At 42.2% G+C, this 24,989-nt stretch overlaps 1 protein-coding gene across 2 annotated transcripts in view; it reads left to right on the forward strand.

Moving 5' to 3' along the window:
* CDH23 (cadherin related 23) overlaps positions 1 to 24,989 on the forward strand; it is a 655,553-nt gene that overhangs the window by 289,690 nt on the left and 340,874 nt on the right. For both annotated transcript variants that reach the window (XM_056799300.1, XM_056799301.1), the window contains exon 9: positions 15,138 to 15,216. In XM_056799300.1, the coding sequence (XP_056655278.1) occupies positions 15,138 to 15,216 (79 nt within the window). The remainder of the gene's footprint in view (positions 1 to 15,137; positions 15,217 to 24,989) is intronic.

Raw genomic sequence — 24,989 nt, forward strand, 5'->3', positions numbered from 1 at the left:
TGCCCTGCAACTTATATTCTCAGAGAATTGCCTAGGTCCCTAAGAGCTTGAGTAATTTGCCCAAGATCACAGAGTCAGTATGAGACAGAAGCAAGACTTGAACCTTGAACTACTGTGTTTGGTTCTGACCACCACAGTTTAAGAAGAAAAATTATGAACTGCACAATATCCAAAGGATGGCTACCAGGAAGGTGAAGCACCTTCATCATGTCATATGAGAATTGGTTAAGGGCCCTGAAATTGGTTAACCTGGAGAAGAAAAGACTCAGGGGACACACAATCATGATTTTCAAGTATTTTAAGGCTCTTGTGTGGAGGAAGGATTAAATGTATTCTCTTTGATACCAAGAGGGAGAAGGGAGGAAGGAAGGAAAGGAAGGAAAGGAAGGAAGGAAAGGAAGGAAGGAAAAGAAGGAAGGGAAGGAAGGAAGGAAGGAAGGAAGGAAGGAAGGAAGGAAGGAAGGAAGGAAGGAAGGAAGGAAGGAAGGAAGGAAGGAAGGAAGGAAGGAAGGAAGGAAGGAAGGAAGGAAGGAAGGAAGGAAGGAAGGAAAGAAAGGAAAGGAAAAAGAGAAAAGAAGGAAAGAAGGAAAAAAGGAAGGATTTATTAAGCATCACCTATGTGCCAGGCACTGTGCTAAAAGCTTTACAGTTATTATCTCATTTAATTCTTGCAACAACTCTCGGCTGTGGGTGCTATTATTTTAGAAGTTTAGAGTTGAGGAAACTGGCAGTCAAATTTTAAGTAAATTGCTCAGGGTTTCACAACTAGTAAGTGTCTGAGATCAAATTTGAACTCAGGTCTTCCTGACTCCAGGCCCAGTTCTCTACCCACTGAGCTACCTAGTTGCCACAAAAAAAAAATCTATTACCTGGTCCTTTACATGTTTGGGCCCCTATGTTTTCTATAGCCAATACTTTCCCTTCTCTTTTGGACATGGGGATCCCATCATCACTGAGCTCTAATGGGCTTTCAGATCGAAGTCATTCCTCATAACCCAAAAAAGATTATGCCTGTGGATAACCAACAGCTGGTTGGATGACTAGAGGTGGAGCAAACAAGGGTTAGAGGGGCAGAGGGAAGACTCTTTGGACTCCTCCCAAAACCTTCAGTTAAAAATAGCTTATAGCTCACCATTTCCCATCAACTACATTCCTTGAATGTGGCCCTATCATTATGTCCCTGGTGACCCTCGCCTTTCATCTTTTGTGTGTTGTCTTCTCCCATTAGAGTTAAGTTCCTTGAGAGCAGGTATTGCCTTTATTTTTCATATTTGTATCCTCAGCACTTAGCAAAATCCCTAACACATAGTAGGTACCTCCTAAATGTTTATTGTATTGAGTGAACTGCTGTTCCTGTGGAATTAGTCCTAGTCCTCAGTGTTTGGCATCTCAAGCTCTGTTCTGGTCCCCTTGTCATAATTCCTATATTGCTTTTTGATTAAGTGGTAGACAAGTCAAAGAATTCCTTTGGCTAAGTCTGACTGATGTGAGGCTAAATTTAAGGCATTTTAGATCCTCCCCAGGCAGTGATTCCTGATCTGCTGGGCAGCTGGAAGTACAGTTTTAGTGTCCCTTGGGATGTTATTTACTCCCAGAACACCAATGCTTCCTCTCCTCATCTCCATTTGCAAAAAGGTACTTTAATTCTACAGTTCCTTCCCATTCTCAGATTTTTCCACTTAAGTCAATCAGTTAATCAATTAGCATTTATAAAATACCTACTGTGTGCCCCCAGGCACTGTGCTAAGTACTAGAGATACAAAATAGTCAAAAAAAAAAAAGGTACCTGATCATACAAACTAGGCAAAAAAAAAATAGTCCCTTAGAGATTCTTATTTTCTTTGGCAAGTTCCCTAAAGCCTGATTTGCCCATCATCATCCTCAGATATAGCACTTTGCATATATTTTCTCATTTTACTTAAACATTTTCATTGCCCTCCTTCATTCTTCCATAACCCTTTTAAAGTTCAGAGCCCTGAATTAGACACAGTCTTATCCCCAAACCAGACAAGTACTAAAAAAAAGTCAATTACCCAGCCTCTCTCCTGTCTATGAAGGAATGGGACGTCCACTCTGTATTTCCATCCTGGCCACAGTTACCAAGAAGGTTTCATGGATCTTTCTACCACTGTCTCTCCTGGTCTTTTTTATCTGTGGCTCCCAGCATGTCTGTTTTTCTCTATCTATGTATCAGGTGAGAATGCCTAATCTAAAGTGTATATATTACCTAATAAAATCCTTCTTATTTGGGATTATTGCATCAAATTTTAATTTCCTCACTCGAGTAACAGCATGTCAGCCTGCCCGTCAGCGAAGGGGCGATAGAAGGTAAAAAGAGTGGATAAACTGCAGCAAATTACTGCCAGCTGATTCTATCAGCCCTTTGACTGGAATTGACTGGAATTAAGGACTGAGAAATAGGATTTTCTGCCTCTGAATCTGCTGTGGCAGCTCTCAGAAGCCCCCGCTGGCTCTCTTGCCCCATCCCTCTCCCTCCTCCCTTTTAAGGGACTCCTCCCACCCCGTCACAGGACTGTAGGTTCACCTTTCAAGTCCTTAATCCCGTAATAGAAGCTGGGAAGGGAAAAGAACAGATAGGAAGAATATTCTCCTGGTTATATGTATAGAAGATGAGTACAGATGAAGTGTGTAAGAAGAAGAAATAGGTCCCAGAAGAAAGAACTTCCCTGCTTCCTCTCGGAGACCCCTCCCAGATCTTGCCCCTCTTCTGAAGGATGCCTATTTTTGATAGAGAGGAATCTTAAACATTCCATTCTGTTCAAGGAAGATTGAAGTAGCAGCAGTATGTAAAAGGAGGATGTAGAAAGACAAACACTAAACAATGCCTGCCCCCCTCCCCAGGAGCTTAGAGTTGGTGGGGAGGAGAAAACAACATGCATAGATATGACTCACTGGAATTCCAAGGAGAGAGCACTGGAAGGATCAGGGAAGGCTTCCAGCAGAAAGTGGTACCTGAACTGAGACTGAAAGGAAGATACTAAAAGGTAGGGCTGATGAGCGATTAGCACATTTGAGAGATGCTTAGCCTAGGGAAATGCAGAGGTAGAACCCAGTCCATTGAGTGTGGAAAACTGGTAGCAATCCATTTCACCTGGAACACTGAACACTTAAAGGAGAGTTATATGAGATATGGCTGCAAGCTGAGTGTGTTGGTTCATGCCTGTGTGATAGCCAGGGTGGCGGAGGCTGCTGGATTGCTTGAGCTTGGGAGTTCTGAGCTACAGTAGAGCTATCTGGTGAGCCCCTAGGAGTAGAGGACCATCAAGCTACCCAATAAGAGGAGAACCAGTCTAGGTTAGAAAAATGGAGCAGGTTAAACTTCCATAGCAATCACTACTGGGCCCATGAGTGACTACTGAATTTCCAGCCTATGTGAGACAGGGAGACAAGGAAGGAAGGAAGGAAGGAAGGAAGGAAGGAAGGAAGGAAGGAAGGAAGGAAGGAAGGAAGGAAGGAAGGAAGGAAGGAAGGAAGGAAGGAAGGAAGGAAGGAAGGAAGGAAGGAAGGAAGGAAGGAAGGAAGGAAGGAAGGAGAGAGAAAAAAAGAAAAATGACTGGAGAAGCAGGTCAGAGGGTCCCTCAAATATATCATCATTACCTCCCAGGGCTATTCCTTATTCCCTCTATCAGTACATGCCTCTAGCAACCAGAGAAAAAACACTGAGTTAGGTACCTTTGATTCTGTTCCATCCCATCTTCACTAACAAACTGTTCCCTCTATCATCCCCCTCTCTTTTATCTTCTTTTTCTCCCTGTCTACTGCTTCTTCATGGCTGCCTATAATGACATTCATGTCTCCCATATCCTTAAAAGCCTCTCACTCAATTCAACCATCCATGCTGGCCATCATCTTGGTATCTTCTTCTCTTCTTCTTGATCATACTTCTTTTTTATTTTTAGACTATTTTTCCATGGTTACGTGATTCATGATTACACACACACACATACACACATGCTCTTTCTTCCCCCTCCCCTTCCCAGAGCTAACAAGCAGTTCCACTGGTTTATACATGTATCACTGTATTCATATTTGCAGTAGAGAGATCTTTTAACATCAAAACCCTTATCACTTCCCCATCAAACTACATGATCAATCATATATTTTTATTCTGTGTTTCTGCTCCCACAGTTCTTTCTCTGGATGTGAATAGTGTTCTTTCTCCTAAGTTCCTCAGAATTGTCCTGGGTCATTGCATTGCTATTAGTAGAGAAGTCCATTATATTCAATTGTACCACAGTGTATCAGTCTCTGTGCACGATGTTCTCCTGGTTCTTCTCCTTTCACTCTGCATCAGTTCCTGGAGGTCGTTCTGGTTCACATGAGATTCCTCCAGTTCATTATTCCTTTGAGCACAATAGTATTCCATCACCAACAGATACCACAATTTGTTCAGCCATTCCCCAATTGAAGGGCATCCCCTCATTTTCCAATTTTTTTGCCACCACAAAGAGCGCAGCTATGAATATTCTTGTACAAGTCTTTTTTCTTATCATCTCTTTGGGGTACAAACCCAGCAGTGCTATGGCTGGATCAAAGGGCATATAGTCTGTTAAAGCCCTTTGGGCATAGTTCCAAATTGCCCTCCAAATGGAGTTGTGAATTGATACAGACATTCTAGAAGGCAATTTGGAACTATGCCCAAAGGGCTTTAACAGACTATATGCCCTTTGATCCAGCCATAGCACTGCTGGGTTTGTACCCCAAAGAGATGATAAGAAAAAAGACTTGTACAAGAATATTCATAGCTGCGCTCTTTGTGGTGGCAAAAAAATTGGAAAATGAGGGGATGCCCTTCAATTGGAGAATGGCTGAACAAATTGTGGTATCTGTTGGTGATGGAATACTATTGTGCTCAAAGGAATAATAAAGTGGAGGAATTCCATGGAGACTGGAAAGACCTCCAGGAAGTGATGCAGAGCGAAAGGAACAGAACCAGGAGAACATTGTACACAGAGACTGATACACTGTGGTACAATCGAATGTAATGGACTTCTCTACTGCAATGATCCAGAACTATTTGGAGGGACTTATGAGAAAGAGGAAGGACTGTGGGAATAGAAACACAGAAGAAAAACAACTGCTTGATCACATGGGTCGATGGGGATATGATTGGGGATATAGACCCTAAATGATCACCCTAGTGCAAATATTAATAATATGGAAATAGGTCTTGATCAATGACACATGTAAAACCCAGTGAAATTGAGAGCCAACTATGGGAGGGGCTTGGGCAGGAGGGGAGGGAAAGAACATGAATATTGTAACCACGGGAAATATTGTAAAATCAACTAATTAAATAAATTTTTCAAAAAAAAAGAAAACAAATTGCCCTCCAGAATAGTTGGATCAATTCACAACTCCACCAGCAATGTATTGGTGTCCCAATTTTGCCACATCCCCTCCAACATTTATCACTTTTATTTGTTGCCATATTGGTCAGTTGGCTAGGTGTAAGGTGGTACCTACCTCAGAGTTATTTTAATTTGCATTCCTCTAATCAGGAGGGATTTAGAATACTTTTTCATGTGCTTATTGATAGTTTTTATTTCATCATGTGAAAGCTGCCTATTCATGTCCCTTGTCCATTTGGCCATACTTCTTGAGAATGCCATATATTCTAGGTGGCTCTAGTCCTCTCATCTCACTTTTTTCTAAGCCATCCACAATCTGACCTTGCACCCTCTCATTATTCCATTGAAACTGCCCTTTCCAAAGTTACCAGTAATACCTCAATTGCCAATTTCAATGGCTTTTTTCTCATCTTTTGATCTCAAAGTAGCCGTTGATATTCTCTCAGATCTCCTATCTGACTAACCATCCTTTCTCAATTTCCTTTGCTGGATCTTTATCTAGGTCTGCCCACCCCTTGGAGCCCCCCAAAGCTCTCTTGTGTGCATTTTCTGTATGTCTCTGCCTCTCACCTTCTATCTCTCCATCTCTCCCTCTATCCATTTTTATCTCTGTCTCTCTCTCTCCCCCTCCTTCCCTCTCTTTCTCTTTCTCCTTCTGATCTCATCAACTTCCATAATTTCAACTATGTCATCTCTCTGCAGAAGATTCCCAGTTCAATATATCTACCTCTTATATCTCTGCCATACACCAACTTACATTTCTGGCTGCCTTTTGGACATCAACATCATCATAATAGCTAACAATTGTGTCGCACTTTAAGGTTTGCAAAGCTCCTACCATAGGTAATCGCATTCTATCCTCATAACAACCCTATGCTATTTTAGATCCATTGGACAGATGAGGAAACTGAGATCAATATAGGTAAATGATTTGCCCAGAATCACATGCTGGTAAGTGTCTGATGCAGGATTCAAACTCATCTCTTTCTGACTCCTCCTCTAGTGCTATATCCACTGTGCTACCTATCTGCCTCTCATTTGAGATTTGATAGGCATCTTAAAGTCAATATGGCTAAAACATATTTCATTCTCTTTCCCTGAAAGCCCTCTCCTTCCCATCTTTCTGATTATCATCAAAATCTTCCAGTCCTTCAAACTTACATCTTTGGCATCATTCTTGACCCCTCACTCATCACTCACACTAGCCCCACATATCAGATCTTTCCATCACCATAGTGTCTTTTGTAGATGTCCCTTTTTTCTCCACTCAAATAGCCACTAAACTAAGGGTAAAGGAGATTTTTTTCATATTTCTGTAAAAATAGACCAGTAGCTCAGTACCACCAAAGTGAGGGTAAGAGCAGGAAGTTGGTGGCAAGACTTGACAAGTCCAGTGCTTCTCACCTGGACTATTCCAACAGACTTCTACCTAGTCTCCCCATCACAAGTAGTTTCCCACTCTTGTCTGTTCTCCACTCAACTGCCAAATTGATTTCCTAATGCTCAGACAGGGTCATGTCTTTCCCCGTAGTAAATAAAGTCTAGTGGCTCCCTTTGGGCATGTATTGGAGGAACTAAGGATGTTTAGCCTGGAGGACCATCCCGGATCAAATCCAAAATCCTGTTTAACATTTTAAGTCCCTTCCCATAGTTCTAGTCCATGCACTCTGATCTAGTTTTATACAATCCTACTTACTCTTCTTCACACACGACAATGCGTTTTCCATCTCCTTGCCTTTGCACTGACTGTCCCTCATGCCTGGAATGCTCTCCCTCCTCACCCTCTACTCCCAGTTTCCCTGGCGTAGCTGAAAACCCACTCCAAATTCCACTTCCTTTAGGTCTTTCCCAACCCCATGTAGATGCCTTCCCACTGAAATTACCTTCTTGTGTGCACATAGTTATTTGCGTATCCCCCGCCTCCCCATTAGAATGTGAGCTACCTGAGGCTAAAGCCTGCTCTTGTCTTTCTTGGTAGCCCAGCTTTTAGTACTGTGCCTGACACTTAGTAAATATTTCATAACTGCTTGCTGAGTGATTATCCTATAGAAACTCACATTCTAAAGGATTACACGTACCTTGAGCATTTCAAGGGGGCATCTGTCTTCCCAGTAGACATTCATCATCCAGTCATTTTATTTAGTGTGAGAAGACCAGGCTGAGCATATTGCTCGCATGCTAAGCTATAAACCAGGGGATCTGGACTGCCTCGAAATCCCTCACCACAATCCTGAGCTCTCCATCGCAGGCTGTTTCTGCCTCTCATCTTTTTCCTGGTTATGACCCTCTAGGACCCCCCCCCCCGGGGCTATAGTCTATTCTGGGAGCCTGCAGAGCAGATTGTCCAGCCCCATGGTTCCAGAATCAGACAGGACCTTCCTTTCTCCCTGCCTTTGGAAATAAATTTCAGTATATTGAAGAAATAATAATTTAGAAACTGAAACAAGTGCTTCATGTTCCCAGGAGCACCCACTCCTCCAAGCTAATTCCTTCCTATAATATCTCTAGCCTGTCTGACTGTATCTGTATTAAAAGCTCAAAGTTTTATTAAAAATGGATTTATTTACCAAAAAAAAAAGGAAAGAACCCCCGAACTTAGTCAAGAGATCTCAGATCCTGCTTACGCAGCACAGGTATGTTTCTTATCACAAGTTTTAGCCCTTGCCCTCCCATTGTCCTTTCCTACTTGAAGTAACTTCTTGCTTCCTTGGATTGCCTGACCATACTGGGGAAGCCCAGTGAGGAATCTTACAGACTGCAGAAAGTCAAGAGCTTGAGGTCTAGTCCCAACTCCGTCACTCATGAGCCACATGGGTTTGAGTGAATCATTTTACTCTTTGGGATTCCATTTCCTCACTTCTCAAATGAAGAGGGCTTGGACTAGATCAGATGTGTCCCATTTGAGACCCCAACAGCAATCCTCCTAGGTGTGACCAGAGCCAGATTAAAATACAATTGGGAAGTGTTTGACCAAATGAATAAAAATATAATACAACATTTGTCCTTCGGTTCTGTCCAACTCTTCATGGGATTTTCTTGGCAAGGACACTGGAGTACTTTGCTATTTCTTTCCTGAGTTCATTTTACAGATAAGGAAACTGAAGTAAATGGGGTTAAATGACTTGCCCTCTCACAGCCAATAATGTCTGAAGTCACATTTGAACTCAGGTCCTTAAAGACTCCAGGGCTAGAACTCGCTCCATGATGCCACCTAGCTGCCTTTGGGCAGAATATAACTCTCCTAGTTGGGATCAGGGCTTGGTCCAAAAGTAGAAAGAAAAGGATGAAAACATGGTTGCTTGCACTTTGTCAAAGGCAGAACAGAGGGGGAAAGAGTCAGAAGCCCTGGATACTTGGCCCCTTGAGCTGACTGGGGTCCTATAGACCAACCTGACTTGTTTGATGACCTCCTTCAGGGACAACTTAATTCCTTGCAACTCCCCACATTCAATATCCTGTCTTTAACCTACCTATGCCCAAGTTTACCCCCATACCCAAAGCCCTGTCTCTGAATACCTCCACCTCCTGGAATCCTTAGCTCCATTCAATGTTCTCAAATGTCAATTCCGGTATGAAATCTTTCCTTATCATTGACTTTCACCAAAATCACTCTATAGATATATTATAGTTATTTAACTGTCTGCCTGTTGCCCTCCTCTCAGTCCCAATAGATTATAAGCTTCTAGAGGGCAGATGCTGTTTCATTTTTGTCTTTGTCTACATAAACCCATTGTGAGTGGGATTATTTCATTCTTTTTGATTGAATCCCCAGTGCCTAGCAGAGTGCCTTCCATAGAACAGGGGGATTAATAAATCTTTGTTGATTGACTGAATATTTGTTATTGAAATGAGGAAACCAAAGGGATGATGACATTTGTATATTACAAGAGGGGAGGAAAAGCTCATTGAAAAATATCAGCTGTACATCACTTTTGACAATTATAGTCTATTGAACTCTAATGGTTCCTTTCTCTATTCATTGGGGTGAATTATTTAATCTTTATCTTCCCAAGGAGTAGAGGCAAAGGAAAGAGTGAAAGGGGGACCACCCAAGGAATGTACAAGATGGACAAGATGGCCGATGAATGGGATTCTCTAGATAAGCTTGAACCAAGAGATAGGAACTAGGGAATTTGATTCCCCACAAGCCACTCTGTGACCAGACTTTGGCTAAGTACAGAATCTATCTTCTCAAAGGTCATCTTTTTTTTTTTTTGCTTTTGTGCATTATGAGGAAGCTTCTTGATTTTGTTTTTCTTATTTTTAATTATAATTAATACAATTTCTTTCTGAAAAAAAGCCTAGCTTTGTCACTGCTAAACTAAATATAAAGGAGATTTTTTTTCATCTCTGTAAGAATAGAAATATCTCATTGCCATCAGGTGAGACTAAGAGCAGGAAGTTGGTAGCAAGACTGACCTCTCTAATCATGGAAGATCTGATAGAATTGAGACAGAGAGTAGTTAAACTATGGACATTACCATTGTCCTCTTCTCATCTTGGTGATGTTGTTCAAGGGTCTGATATTTCTAATGGGAAGGAATTATGGAAATCACCAATTCCAGAGATTCTTCACCTTTTTTCCAATTTGTTTTTTATTTTGTTTATTTTTACAAACAATAATTTGTTTATTTTTTACATTAAAGTTCCCAGGTTATCTTCATCTCCCCTTTCCCACTTCATGCTATAGAAGGTGTGATTTGACAAAAAAAATAGGTATATATAAAACTATGTATTGCTTGTTTCCATTTATCAGTTCTTTCTCTTTCTTTACTTTCTTTTTGCCATGGACCCCTTTGGAAGTATGGGGAAACTTACGTGCCCCTTCTCAGAACATTTTTAAAGGCACAAAATACATAGAACTAGAAAGGAAATCAATTGTATTAAAATACATTTATCAAAATATTTGTTTAAAAAGAAATGCTTGTAGTCCCCAAGTTAGGAATCTATGATCTAGTCTAATCTCTTCATTTCACAATTGAGAAACTGAGGTCCCTAGAAATAAAAATCACTTGACCAGAGTCAGGTTTGGGCAATCCAAATCAAAAGGTGGAGGAAGGTCTTTGACTTGCTTTTTTGGCCAGAAGGTTTGGTCCCTTGGGATTCATCACTCAGGACATAAGGACTGATGTTAAGGCGAGTCAGTATCGTCAGCCCAGAAAGTCAGTCAGAACAATGGGAGGAGGAGGAGGAGGAGGAGACCTGAAGGGTGAGCTGCATATTGGATAGGAACACTGCGTTCCAACCTTCGACTGATAGATGGTGACATTGGCACAAGACTGCCAGGGCCTCCTGGGCGCCCTTATTAGTTATGCAAATACTTCTGCTGACATTCTCCCCAAGGGAGAAAGGAATGCCTCCTGGCCCATTTTCCATAAACCAATACAAACATAGGAGCTCGGGGTTATAAATGCAGGGCACAGGGCATTAATTGTGGTATGGAAAGACCACTGTGTCTGATGTCTGGGGAGAGAGCAGAGGCTAGCATGGGGAGACAGGGAATTCTGCAATCAGGGGATGGACAGCACCCTTGGAGCCCCTTTGGGCTCTTGCCCAAATCATTGCATTCTTGACCACGAGGCCAGAATGATAAGTTCTGTGGTCATTGCTGTTGCCGTCTCCCCTGCTACCAATTTTCCTGTCTGATTGGTTTGATAATGGCATTTAACACTCAGGGAAATAACCAAGCTAAGATGTCTGCCCTGCTTCTCTCAGACTCTAGAAAATTCCTGATGACTTCTATGACCTAGCCATGCCTTTTCCCATTGTTTATCCTGAAGTTATAGAGTTGGAAGTGACTTGAGTTAGGGAATATTGAGTCCTACATTCCAAATTACACACTAATTCCCTCTATAATATTCTTTTTTTTCTTTTTTAAAAATTGAGTTAGAATATTTTTCCATGGTTACATGATTCACATTCTCTTTTTCCCCTCTTCCCTCCCCACTCCCAGAGTACAACTGGGTTGTATACCCTCTACAATATTCTTGATCATCTCCCCTCCCTGTGAATGCTTATAAGGGCAGAGAGCTCACTACCTTGCAAGGCAGCCCACTCCATCTTTGTGTCTGCACTAGAAAATGTGTTTTTTGGAGCCAGGGACCTGGATTCAAATTCTAGCTCTGGGGGCAAATATATAGCCACACCTGGAGTGTGTGAATCTAGGAAGAACCTGGATTCAAATCTGGCCTCAGACAGTTCCTAGATGATGACCCTGAACAACTCACTTGACCCCCATTGCCTAGCCCTTGCTGCTCTTCTATCTTAGAACTGATGCTATGAGAGAAGACAGGGGTTTTAAAAAAAAATCTAGCTCAGTCATTTATTAACCATGTGATCTTGAGCAAATCACTTTGGGCCCCTGGGTTTCAGTTTTCTCATCTGTAAAAATGCATGAGTCAGAAAAGAGATGACTTTCAGTTAGAAAAAGCTTCTTTACACTGAGCCATAATTCACCTCCTAGAAACTTCTGCTCATCGAGTGTGGTTCTGCCTTCTGGTTGTTACATAGAAAAAGTCTACTCCCTCCTCTATATGGAAAGCCATCAAATATTTGAAAACAGCCATCATATATAGTCCTTTAGTCTTCTCTTCATCAGGCTAAGGGTCCCCTTTTTCAGTCCTCATCTAAGTCTAGTGCTTCTTGAGTTAAGTTTAATTGCTTTGCATATAACACGTATTCCAGACCCTCCACGAGCTTCCAGAAACACACTTGGTTCTCAATGACATTTTTATAGTGTAGAGCTCAGAACTGGTTATGACATTCTTTTTTTTTTTAAATCCTTACCTTCCATCTTGGAGTCAATACTGTGTATTGGCTCCAAGGCAGAAGAGTGGTAAGGGCTAGGCAATGGGGGTCAAGTGACTTGCCCAGGGTCACACAGCTGGGAAGTGTCTGAGGCCAGATTTGAACCTAGGACCTCTAGGCCTGGCTCTCAATCCACTGAGCTACCCAGCTGCCCCCTATGACATTCTAGGTATAGGCTGACCAATATAAAGTAGAGTAGGCCATTAATATAGTCTTAAGTTATATTATCCTTGGGATGGCTACGTGCCCCCTTGGCTCATATCAAGCTCATAGTCAGCTTGAAGCCCCTCCAAATTTCTCACATCAACTACGGTTAGGCTCAGTTTTCCCAGGCCTACACTGTGCAGTGGATTTTTACAAACTAAAATGTATTTATCACCATTTCATTGAATCTCTTTAGAGTGGGTCTGTTATTCTAGCCTGTCAAGATCTTTTTGGATCTCAATCCTTCCAACAATCCCTTCCAGCTTTGGCCCATCAGCAGATTTGATACCCATGCCTTTAGGTCAAGGCAATGATAAAATTGTTGAATTGGAAGGAGCCAAGTAAAAATCCCTTTAATGTTGATCCATTCATTACTCTTCAAGCGTGGTCATTCAACGAGCTATGATTCTACTTAACTGAGCAATTGTTTAGCCCGATTTTCAGACATTTAACATAAAAATGTGCCTCGAAGAGATTTTGTTAAATGCCTTGCTGAAGTCAAGATCTTCAGTTGGGTCCAACTCTTTGGGGTGTTCTTGGCAGAGACACTGGAGTGGTTTCGCCATTTTCTTCTCCAGTTCATTTTACAGAAGAGAATATGAAGGCAAACAGAATTAAGTGACTTGCTCAGGGTCACTCAGCTACTAAGTGTCTGAGGCCAGATTTAAACTCAGGAAGATAAGTCTTCCTGATCTCAACATGCCACCTAGCTGCCCTGAAGTCAAAATCCACTGGGTCTATGATACTTCCTTGTTCAACCAATCTATTAATCCTATCAGAAAAAGAATGGAGATTACTATGACTTGAACTACTTCTTAGAAATCTGTTGGTTCCTAGGGATCACCAAAATCTTTTCTACGTGCTCTCAAACCATCTATTTGGTGACTTCTTTGCTTTTTCCAAAGATTGAAATTAAGCTCATTGGTTGGTAATTTCTGCAATCTACCTTTTTCCTATTTTGAAAATAAAAACTATACTTTCCTTCTTTTCTATTAGTACTCCATAACTATGGTTACTCAAAGATTCCATAGAGTGGTTTGATGATAACACATTTTTCTTTTTGCAATGCCCAGATCTGAAATACATCTTGCTCTCTAGAATGGAACTAATTTAAAAGCAATTAAGAACTTCCTTAACATTCCTTCATCTATCTTTGTCTTCAATTCCATCTTATCCATCTTTGTTCTATCATTCATAGAAGCAATGAACATGAGCTTGGACAGATTTGGGGATGGTAGTGGAGGATGGAAGGACCTGGCATACTATGGTGGTCCATGGGATCAGGAAGAAAAGAGTCAGGACTGAACAGCTGAACAACAACAAAAGGTTATACCATTTTCATTGTGGATATAATTCTTTCCAGTAAAGAAGATAGAAACAAATTAGGAGTGGAGTAGTTCCACCTTCTTTTAATTCAACCAGTCTTTATACTATTTCTGACTTCTTTTCATACTATCTTCCTCATGCCATGAGCCTAATCTTCATCTCACTCTTACTGCTCCAAATATAGATAAAAATCCCTTTTCCTGTGCTTAGCATTTTTTACACAGCTCCGCTCTTTCTGGGCTTCCATCTTCCTGATGTTGTTTGTTTAGGTTTATGGAATTTTTTTAAAAAATTCATCTTGGCTTGCACTCGTCCTCCACCATCACTTACACAATGGTCCAAATGTATCTTTCCAGTTCTTGTTCAGATATTCCCTCTTTCTCATGCTAGAGTCTTTTTTAGAAAAGTAGCATTTTCCTTTGATTATGTTGGCAAAATATCATTTGAGATAAAAGAGATTTCTCTATTTCTGTATGTTCTGGTGAGGCTCAAGAAAGGACAATGACCTACCTAAGGTGACTGAAGGATTTCATTAGAATCCAGGTTTCCGGGGGCAGCTGGGTAGCTCAGTGGATTGAGAGCCAGGCTTAGAGACAGGAGGTCCTAGGTTCAAATCCGGCCTCAGACACTTCCCAGCTGTGTGACCCTGGGCAAGTCACTTGACCCCCATTGCCTAGCCCTTACCACTCTTCTGCCTTGGAGCCAATACACAGTATTGAATCCAAGACGGAAGGTAAGGGTTTTTTTTTTTTTTAATTAAAAAAAAAAAAAGAATCCAGGTTTCCTCTTCAAATCTGCTATTCTATCTCCATTGGATGGCTTGTTCAACTGTAAGGAGATGGGGGTAGGGTGGGTGGGACTGGATGTTGAAGAGGAGAGATAGAAGTCAGTCTAGTATAGTGGAAAGACTGCCAGATTTGGAGTAAGGAGAGTACAGGCTTTGACTCCAGCTACTGGATTTGTGTGACCATGGACAAATCATTTAACCTAAGACTCAGCTTTCTTATCTCTGATATGCCGTATCTACATGGCCCTCCTCAGGTTGTGTGAAGCGTGTATGCGTGTGTGTGTGTGTGTGTGTGTGTGTGTGTGTGTGTGTGTGTAAAGTGCTTCATAAAGTTTAAAGGGCTATACTTGTCAGCTAGTATCATTTTTAGGGTTAGCCTTCTCCCGAAGATATTTACCCAAGGACTTTGGGGCTTAACAGCCCAGAGCAGAGAGGAAGCAGAAGTGTCTTCAGCTCCTGGACATTTGACTGGTTGGCCAGCATCATAAGGATTTTCCCAGCTACCTTTGGGAGAAGTTCTTCCCTCCAGGAGTTAACTTGGTTAGGCTGGGCAATGGGAAAGCTCTTGGATAGACAGCTAAGCACGAGGGACATGAAACCGCAGGGACCATGCCCATGATCTCTACTTTTGTCTCTGGCAGGGTACAACAGTGCGCATGATCACAGCAGTTGACCAAGATAAGGGCCGGCCTCGAGGAATTGGTTACACCATTGTCTCAGGTAAGCCTGCATTTGTGGGAAGGACCTCCTCTGTCTTAATGGTAAATAACCTGGGCTATTGGAAAACTACTTTTTCTGACTTGGATTGAATTCAGGGAAGAAATGGGCTGAGATAGTCCTCTGTACTTAGCAGACACTGTGGTACTGCTCCCCCAGAGGTGTATTGGAGTCAGCTCTTACAGGGAAAGCCAATTGTTATATTTTCAGTGTCAGTATTTACAGCTCAGAAATCTGCAAACACAACAAATCATTGCGTTGTTGACTGTCTAGACTTAAGAAAGAATTGGCGAAAATGTTAGTACAGGTCAAAATTAAAAGTGCATCGAATACTTTTTTTGAGAATCTGTTGTTATATCTTTACTTGTCCCAAAAGGGACAAGTTACCAGAACAAGGAGGTCCATGTGAGAATGCAATAGCTAGGGAAGCCAATTGGGGATGGCAAGATGGCAGCTGAATGAAGCAACAATTCTGGGAGTAGAATTCCACAGCCTGGAGAAAATAACTTGAGCCATCAATTGAGTAGAACCATTGGTTCCATTAATAGTTTCATTTGGTTTATTTTTTAATGAGGGAGTGTGTTAAGCTAAGAGGACTTGTGAGAACTATAGCCCTAAAAGGAGACTATGGGTAGGTTTTCCAATGACAGAGACACTGATGATGATGCTTATTGGTTGTTGTTGTTATTGAGTAATTTCAGTCATGTCCGATTCTTTGGGACTCCACTGGGGTTTTATCGGCAAAGATACTGGAGCGGTTTGTCTTTTCCTTCTTCAGCTCATTTTTCAGATGAGGAAACTGAGGCAAGTAGGGTTAAGTGACTTGCTCGGGGTCATACAGCTAGTGTGTGAGGCTAGATTTGAATTCAAGTCTTCCTGATTCCAGGGCCAGCACTCTATCCACTCTGATGCTAGATGTCTTTTATCTCTCTTATTTTTTAGCACTCAGTAAAAATGCTGAGCTCTATACCTGCCCCCATCAATGTCTGCATTTCCCAAATTTATCGCTGCATCAGTGTCCACTCCTCCATTTGCCCTATGACAGCCTCTGATTAATTTTGCCAAGAAAGCTGGATTATTTGTTCAGATGCCAGACACTGGGAATTATTTGGAGTGCTGGGAGATGACTATCTCCCACCTTCCTCTCCACCAGTACCTGCATATAAAAATACTAGTGGAAGCCAGTGCCTAAGAATACCATGTCAAAGCTGATTTCAAAGGCACTGTAGCTCCCCCACGGCTCCTCCATCATCCCACCCTCTCTGATACCTAGAGGTAGAGGAGGGAATCTGGCTCACATCTCTTGGGATCCATGGAGCCCAAAGCACACAGGGCTTCTCAGACCTTGATCTGTTTGTAACTGTTGAGTACTGGCCTCGTTGGACTTCTTGGTTTAAATTTGAGTTCAATTCAACAGACATTTCTTAAAGTGCCAATTTTAGATAAAATGACAAAAAAAAAGGAAAAAGTCAGAATAATATACATAATAACTACAACATCATTAGGAGAGAAAAAAAAGAAAATCAAAGCGGAACATTGTGTAATTAGAAAGACCAAGTTCAACCCGGAAGAAGAGAGAGCAAAATGCAATTCTCCTTTTCCTTTGCAAAAGTATGGAAAACTCCTTATATTGTTGTTGTTATTTGGTCAATTTTCAATCATGTCAGACAGTTTGTGACCCCATTTGGGATTTTCTTGGAAAAGACACCGAAGTAGTTTGCCATTTCCTTCTCCAGCTCATCTTACACAAGAGGAAACCAAGGCAAACAGGGGGAAGTAGCTTGCCCAGAGTCACCCAGCTAGGAAGTGTCTGAAGTCGGATTTGAACTCAAAAATATGAGCCTTCCTGACTGCAGACACAACATTCTTATGCATTACGCCCACTTATATTGTAGGACTTGGCTAATGTGAAAGTTATCTTTTGTTAACTGCCTTCCTCTGTTATAAGAGGAGACTCTCAGTTGGGCAGAAGGGAAGAATTTACAGTTAAATGATCATGTAAAGACAAAAAGCAGCATTTTAAAAATGAAAATATCCCCTGTCCTCAGGAATTATGCATTTCCCCCTGGGACTGAGACAAATGTTTTCTGCCCTGTGTTGAAAGCATCAACGTTCATTTCTGTGTGTGACTGGTGCCTCTGTGTCCCCTCCAAAGCACCAGCCATGCTGAAGAAGGATCAAAAGCTATTTGAGGAATCTCTGGCTTCTCACAAGGGGGCCAGAGGGAGTCATGGGACCAGAGATATTGAAGCAGGAGCGGGGAAGTCCCAGGCTCCAGCCCCAGCTGGTAGGGGACATTGAGGGACTGAAGAGGGAAGCAACCCCTTTTTGTTATCTTAAATTACAAAGTGAAGTGCAGCCCAGGGCAGGGTGACATGTGGCTGAAATTGGAGGAAGTGCTGTGTGTTAAAAGGATGCCATATGGAGTGGGGGAATAGGGGGGCAAGAAACCACATGCCGTTGGGTAGAAAGCTTTGTGGCACTGATGATGTGTTAGCAATGTCAGAAAGAAAAATCACAGGATTTATCAAAAGCTCTGGGCCTCTTCCCTCCTTTCCCTGCCCAAGTATTATACAACAGAGAACATCCATCCAATGGCTTGGCTCCGTATCCTGGTATTTGCAAGTCAACCAAATGTGTGGTTCTTGCTTGGAAGGACCTGATGGCTAGAGAGGGCCAGTGGGCAGGTGACTTAGCTACAAGAGAAAATTAAAAGTAGTCTATTTATACCTATTAAGTACTTACTATGTGCCAGGAATTGTGCTGAGCAGTGGCTCCAGGACAATGAGGAAGCAGAGATATCTATCTTATTACCAATACTGGTTCTAAGACTGCCCCAAAATGAATCAAGAGAACTTTATTAATTCAAGGAGCATTTATTAAATGCTGACTGTGTGCTAGGCACTGGAGAGTCAAATAGCTTAAAATCATATATTTAGAGTTGAAAAGGGCCTTAGAGGTTATCTAGTCCATTCTCCACATTTTATAGATGAGGAAGCTGAAGTCCAGAGAGTTTAAGTGGTATCCCTAACGTCACACAGGGATTGAATTAGAGGCAAGAAATGAAGCCAATTCCTTTGACTCCAGAGTCAGAATTCTTTTGTTCTACCTCTGTAGACTTGAATCTTGGAGGCCACCTACCAGGAAACATGATTGACCTCTGTGACTCCCTAATGACTGGTCATGCAGCCTCTGTTAGGATACTTCCAGGGACATAAAACTCCCTCCCTCCCAAGTGGTTCTTTCCATTTGGGTTTAGTTGCCTCTTGTTAGGAAGTTGTTTTTTCCAAATGTTAACCCAAAATCTGTCTCCCTGGTCCTAGTTCTGCTTTCAGAATCAAGCAGAATAACTATCATACATCTACAAGGCAATTGTTTGACGTGACTTGGCTTCCATCATTTCCCCACTCTCCTCTAAATCTTTCTTTTCTTTGGATAAATCTCCAAGAGTTCTTCAAGTAATCTTTTGTAGAATGCCTTCAAATCCCTCTACCATCCTGAGCCATCTACAGCTTAAATATCTCCCCGAAAATGTGGTATTTGCCACTAGACTCAATTCATAAGAGAAGTGAACTACCATAGACCTACTGCAAATGTATTTACCTTTCTGTATATTCGAGCTATCTTCTGATTCTACCACTGGGACATTATAGTTGTCTTCCTCCTTCCTCAATCTCTGGAGACATTTGCACCATGTCAGTCAATCAAGAATTTACAAAGTCTCCTACTACGCACCAGGCATCACACTAGGCACTGAAAATGCAAAGATTATAATGAAGCAATTCTTGCCTTCAAGGAGCTTATACTCCAGAAGGGGAAACAACATGTACACATATTAAAAATAGATTTCATAAAATCAACACAAGGCAGTTTCAGAGGTGGAGAATCTCTAGTAGCTGAAGAGATCAAGAGAAGCACTGAGTAGGAGGTAGAACTTGACCTGAGCTTTAAAGAAAATTCCAGGTTCTTAGAAGCAGGGCAGCGCATTCCAGACTAAGGGGAAAATATGTACAAAATATGGAGATGGGAAATTTAACACCAGGCATGAAGAAGAGCAAGAAGGCCAGTTTGGCAGGACTCTAGTGGAATGATGTCAAAAGCAGGTCTAGGGGCAGCAAGGTGCCTAGAGATGAGAGGTCCTGGGTTCAAATCTGGCTTGAGATACTTCATAGCTATATGACACTGAGCAAGTCATTTTACTCCCATTGCCTAGCTCTTGCTACTCTTCTGCCTTGGAACAGATGCATAGTATTGTCCTCAAATTGATCTTGTTCAACATTTTTATTAGTGGCTTAAAAAAGGCATCAATGAGATATATATGTATATATGTATGTGTATATAATTTGAAAATGAGATAAAACTGAAAGAGAACTAACATGGATGATAAAATTGATAAAATGATTAAAATAGAAAAAGTTCTCAAATTGTTACCATCATAGGCAGAATCTGATGAGATAAAATCTAACGGGGATAATCAGGAAAAATTGTGTAAGTAGAGTGAATGTGGCTATGTGGATCCATTGGGAGGGCTTGGGGATCAGGCATGGAGAGACAGTTTGTGTGAAGGTGACCTGGTGGTGTTGGCGGACCAAAGCTTCAATGGGGTGAGTCAACAAGGTGACATTTCATCAGCCACAAAAGCTCATGCCATCCAAGGCTTCATTCACCAAAGCACATTGTGCTGGGCAAGGGAAGTCATGGCTCTGTTGTGTTCTCCCCTGGTTGAAGCACCCATGGGATATAGGGTTAAGTTCTGGGTGTCCTTGGAGAAAGGACGTTGACAAAGAACACACCCAGATGAAGGTGACCATGATGATGTTGTAGCTGGAAATCATTCCATACCTCAATTGTTTTAAGCCATTTTATGCCATAGACCCCCTTGCACAGTCTGGCAAAGGCCATGGACCCCTTCTCAGAATGGTGTTCTTAACTGCATCCCATAAAATCCATAATATTCGCTGACATTTATATAGTGCTTACTGTGTGCCAGACACTGTGTAAGCATTTTACAATTATCATCCCATTTGATTCTCACAACTCTTTGAGATAAGAGTTATTACATTTCTATTTTTTACAGATGAAGAAACTGAGCCAAGTAGAGACTTAGTGATGACTTGCCCAGAGTCACACAGCTAGTGTCTGAGGCCAAATTTGGATGCAGATCTTCCTGATTCCAGGACTAGCACTGTACCACTTAGCTGCTCTCTGAGGAAAACAATTATATTGAAATATAGTTATCAAAAAATTTTTAAGTTCATGAGCCTGGGGCAGCTAGGTCCCTCAGTGGGTAGAAAGCCAGGGCTAGAGATAGGGGGGTCCTGGGTTCAAATCTGGCCTCATACACTTCCTAGGTGTATGATCCTAGGCAAGTCACTTAACCCCCATTGCCTAACCATTTACACTCTTCTATTGATTCTAAGATGGAAGGTAAGGATTTTTAAGAAATATTTATGTTATAATAAAATTAAAAATTTTAGGAAATAAATAAATAAGATTCATGAGCCCCCAATGAAGGGCCAAGCATGAAGAGGCCCCCTCAAAGGAGGGCACAATAGCTGCCTTAAATATGTAAAGGGCTCTCATGTAGAAAAGGGGAGAAACTGTTCTGACTGGGCCCAGAGGGCAGAAATAGTTGCTGTCAGTGGAAGCAGAAAAGCAGATTTCAGCTTAATATAAAACTTTCTGACAGTGGGAACTGCTCAAAGAGTTTGGAGGAAGGGGGGCAGGCAATCTGCCCCCCTTGAAAGAGTGTGGGTTCCCATTGCTAGAGACCATCAGACAAAGCACTGTGGAGGCTGTTCATCCTTCAGATACGGATTGGAATAGGTGACCTCTGAGATCCCTTTGAGCCCTGAGTTTCTCCAGTTTTATGATTTAAACAGATTTAACCTCCTGCGCCACTGTTGTTCCATCCCCCACTGGGGCCCCAGCAGCAGGTGGGATTTATATCCTCCAATGAGCAGGTCTTCCCTTTACTAATGACCCTTCTGTTTTGCCAAGTACAAAGAGCCAGCTTCACAGTTTTATCAGGTAAGTTATGGCCCCATTTCCATCATTTTGTTCTCTGCCTGTCACAGCCAAACTGAGACTGAGGGATGACAAGGTGATTTTCCATGGGAGGGACCTGGCTCGGATCCCACCGCTCTTCCAGCAGCTGGCCCCTGTCTCCACCAAGAGCCAGTAGCTCCCATTTCTCCAAGGCCAAACTGAGGTGGTAGAAAAGAAGAGCCAGTATTCCAGATGGACTGAGGCAGACCTCAGTTTCCTTATTTTTAAAATGAGAGGAATTGATGAGATGATGTCTAAAAGGTCTGCCCCATCCTCATATGGCATCTAATAGTATCTAGCCTTTATAGACTTTAAGGTTTGCAAAGCAAAGTGATTTCTATATGTTATCTCACTTGATCTTCATGACAACCCTATGAGGTTGGTGCTATTATCATACCTATTTTACAGATGAGGAAATTGAGGCACAGAAGGGGTAAGCACCTCATCCAAACTCACACACTAAGAAGTATCTGAGGCAGGATTTGAACTCCAGTTTGCCTTTCCCGGGGTCCTATACTCTATCCACTGTGCTACTACTCCATGTCATGAGGGCATGATCTTGGAGCCCTTTCACCATCTTGGTCCCTGTCCCCTAGATGCTCCTCCACTCATCAGTGTTCTTCAGAAAACAACTCTGGAATGGCACAGTCTCACAATGATGATTAATTCCTCAAGCCCCAAGCAATAACAACAACAATGATAGTGAGGACCACGTTTATATACCATATCTATATTAGTGGCCATGTAATTTCCTTGGGCTTCCTGTCTAGAACTCGCATTTTGCTGACTTCTTCAAGCTTAGATCTACAAACAGTCATGACTAAAGTATGGCAGCCACACTTGGCATTAAAAATGGAAACCCAAAACTCAAAGTAACTTGGACCCATCCCCAAGAAGTCAGGCTCTGGAGCAGACTCTCCCAGAGCCTTAAACCAGAAAAAAGGACAGAATTCCTTCTTTTCCCCCCACCCATCCCTTTTCCCTGAGCCAGGCCAAGATCCCATTGCACCATGAAGGATCTCCTAGCACCCTTACCATCTCTAGGGCACTCATTCCCCAATTCCTCTTCCTTTTCTCTGTATAGGTTCAGATCGGACATGACCCATAAGTTTCCATGGATTCAATTCAGAATAACTTTTGGTCAACTCAATTCACCAAAGCAAACAAATATTTATTACCTACGCTGAACAGCATTGTGTGCTGGGCTGAGCTTTAGGGACCCAGAAAATGATGAGATTGAGAAGGCAAGCTCTGCCATTAAGTAGCTTACATTAGTAATTTAGCACAGCTAATTCTGTAAAGATAGCTAATCTGTAGCCCTGAGAAATCAACTTGGGATTAGGATGGCATTTAGTTCAATTCAAAAAACATTTCTTTATTAAACACCTACTATGTTTGAGACATGGCATAGTGGAGAGAGTCCTGGGCTTGGAATAAAGAAGACTCATCTTAATGAGTTCAAATCCAGCATCAGACCTATACTTTGTGACCTTGGATAAATCATTTAACTTTGTCTCAGTTTCCTCATCCATAAAACGATCTGGAGAAGGAAATGGACAACCTCTCCATATCTTTGCTAAGAAAACCCCAAATGGGATCACAAAGGGTCATACATGCCTGAAAAACAACCGAATGGTGGGCAAGAGAGTGGGCTAGGTGTGAGAAATACAGACAAAATAAAAGAACAGTCCCTGCTTGGGGAGATAGTTACATTCTCATGGAGGGATGCATTCTTTTGATAGATAAGGAAGTACAATATGTCCCTCTATCCTCAACCCACAGGAACCTCCAGGCAGACTTACTCCAACCTTCTTCCATGTTAGGTTTGATGATCCTCATTTTCCAAACAGAGAAGTAAAGATTTGTAGAGCAATAGAAAGAACTCTGGATTTGATTGGAGAAGACCTGGGTTCAGATTCTAACTCCACCACTTTCTGAGGTTTGACCTTGGTCAAATTTCTCTGGACATTAGCTTCCTCAGCTATAAAATGGGAGTGAAAGTGATTGAACTAGATGCTCCCAAAACTAAATCTATGAATCTGTGATTCTAAAAAAGAATATCACCAATTAAGAATATCACCTTGACTTTTGGCTTGAAGGACAGTGGCCTCTTTGAGTGATCAGGGATTCTAGAATTAAAGCTGGGAAGGATCTTAAAAAGTCAGTGTGGGGGGGGGGAGCAAGGAAAATGGGACCATGAGGGGTAAGTGACTTGCCCAAGGCCATGCAGGTAGTAATTCTGGGATTTGAACTCAGTTCCTTTGACTCTAGAGCTAGGACACTTTCCACCATACCGCAGTATGTCAATCTGTCCTCAATACTGGGCCTTCCGTCCACCATTCCTCAAGAATCAGATTCCCTGCAAGTGAAACAAGCACAAGAAGAGAAGCCTGAGCACAGAGTATGAATTGACAAGCACAGACTCACATACCAACATGCCACCACATATGCCAATAACTTAATCAGTGCCCCTGGGTACAGCCTGGTGGGGGGCAGCTATCATAGCAGACAATCATGCAGAATACATCAAAGCCACCAGTGATTAAGCTGTTTTGCATTTCTCTCCCCCTTAAAAGATGAAAATCCAAGAAAGGCATAACCGCTTGAAAAATTCTCATTCACAAGGCGCTGTCCTTGGTATCGGAACATCACAGCCAGTTTCTAGGTGCCCACTAAGCCTGCCATGGATTCCTGGCACAATGAGGAGTTGTCTGGAGCAGGAGTTCACACTTATTAAATTATTGATTTCAAGGTGGAAGGACCCACCGAAGTCAAATAATCCAACCTCTTTATTTTATGGATGAGGATGACAAGCAGCCAGAAAGGTTAAGCTCCTTGCCCAGAGTTACACAGGAAACTCATGATAGTGCTAGGATTTGACTTCAGACCTGATGTGCCTCCATTACCTCCTAAAATCCAACAGCTAAAACTGGGCCAGATTATAGAAGGCCTTGAATGCCATGAGGAGTTTTGGGGCAGGATTCAAAGTGGCAGGATCAGAGCTGTGATGAAGGGAGCTAATTCTGGAAGAGATTGTGAGGATGGATTGGAGCAGGAAGAATCTGAAGTCAGAAGGTCCCATAGACCAAACCTTGATTTAGCTGGGCATTGACGTTTTTGCAGGTTGTGCCTGGTTCCACCCCTCCATGACTTATGGCAGAGTAGCATTACGGCATTCCTTCCTAGACATTGATTTCCCTGTCTATAAAGTAATATTTTTAGCCATTAGAAATTCAAGTGCATTGAGATTTTCAAAGAAAGGGTTTTATTCAGAGAATGGCCTCTTTAGCCTGTTTTGCATGAGAAACTTCAGTTTCTCAGCCTGGAATAATAAATAACGTTCTTGTGAATCTTGGAGTCTGGAAGGCCTGGTTTCAATCTGCCTTACCTTCCTCTGGACCCTCCCTCTTCCCTTCTCCTCCTGGACCACTGGACCTGCAGAGTCCTGGCCCAGGGATTTCATGTTCTCTCAGCTCTAGAATTCCAGTTCTGGGGCTCGGGATGCCCTCTTCCGTAAACGCATGACAGATGCCTACCTTATTCTTCCCAGGCCATGGAGCTGGAAAAGAGACTTCTTTCTCTACCACCTGAAAGAAGGGCATCAGGGGGGATAATCAGTTAATGTCTATAGGATGCTTTGAATATGAAACCTAATGAGATCCCATCCCAGATTCCCGGCTCCTCTTTTCAGTCGGCTCCCCAGCTGGCTGCTCTCTGAAACCAGCCCT

The sequence above is a fragment of the Monodelphis domestica genome, chromosome 1 (assembly GCF_027887165.1).
Source record: "Monodelphis domestica isolate mMonDom1 chromosome 1, mMonDom1.pri, whole genome shotgun sequence".
NCBI lineage: Eukaryota > Metazoa > Chordata > Mammalia > Didelphimorphia > Didelphidae > Monodelphis > Monodelphis domestica.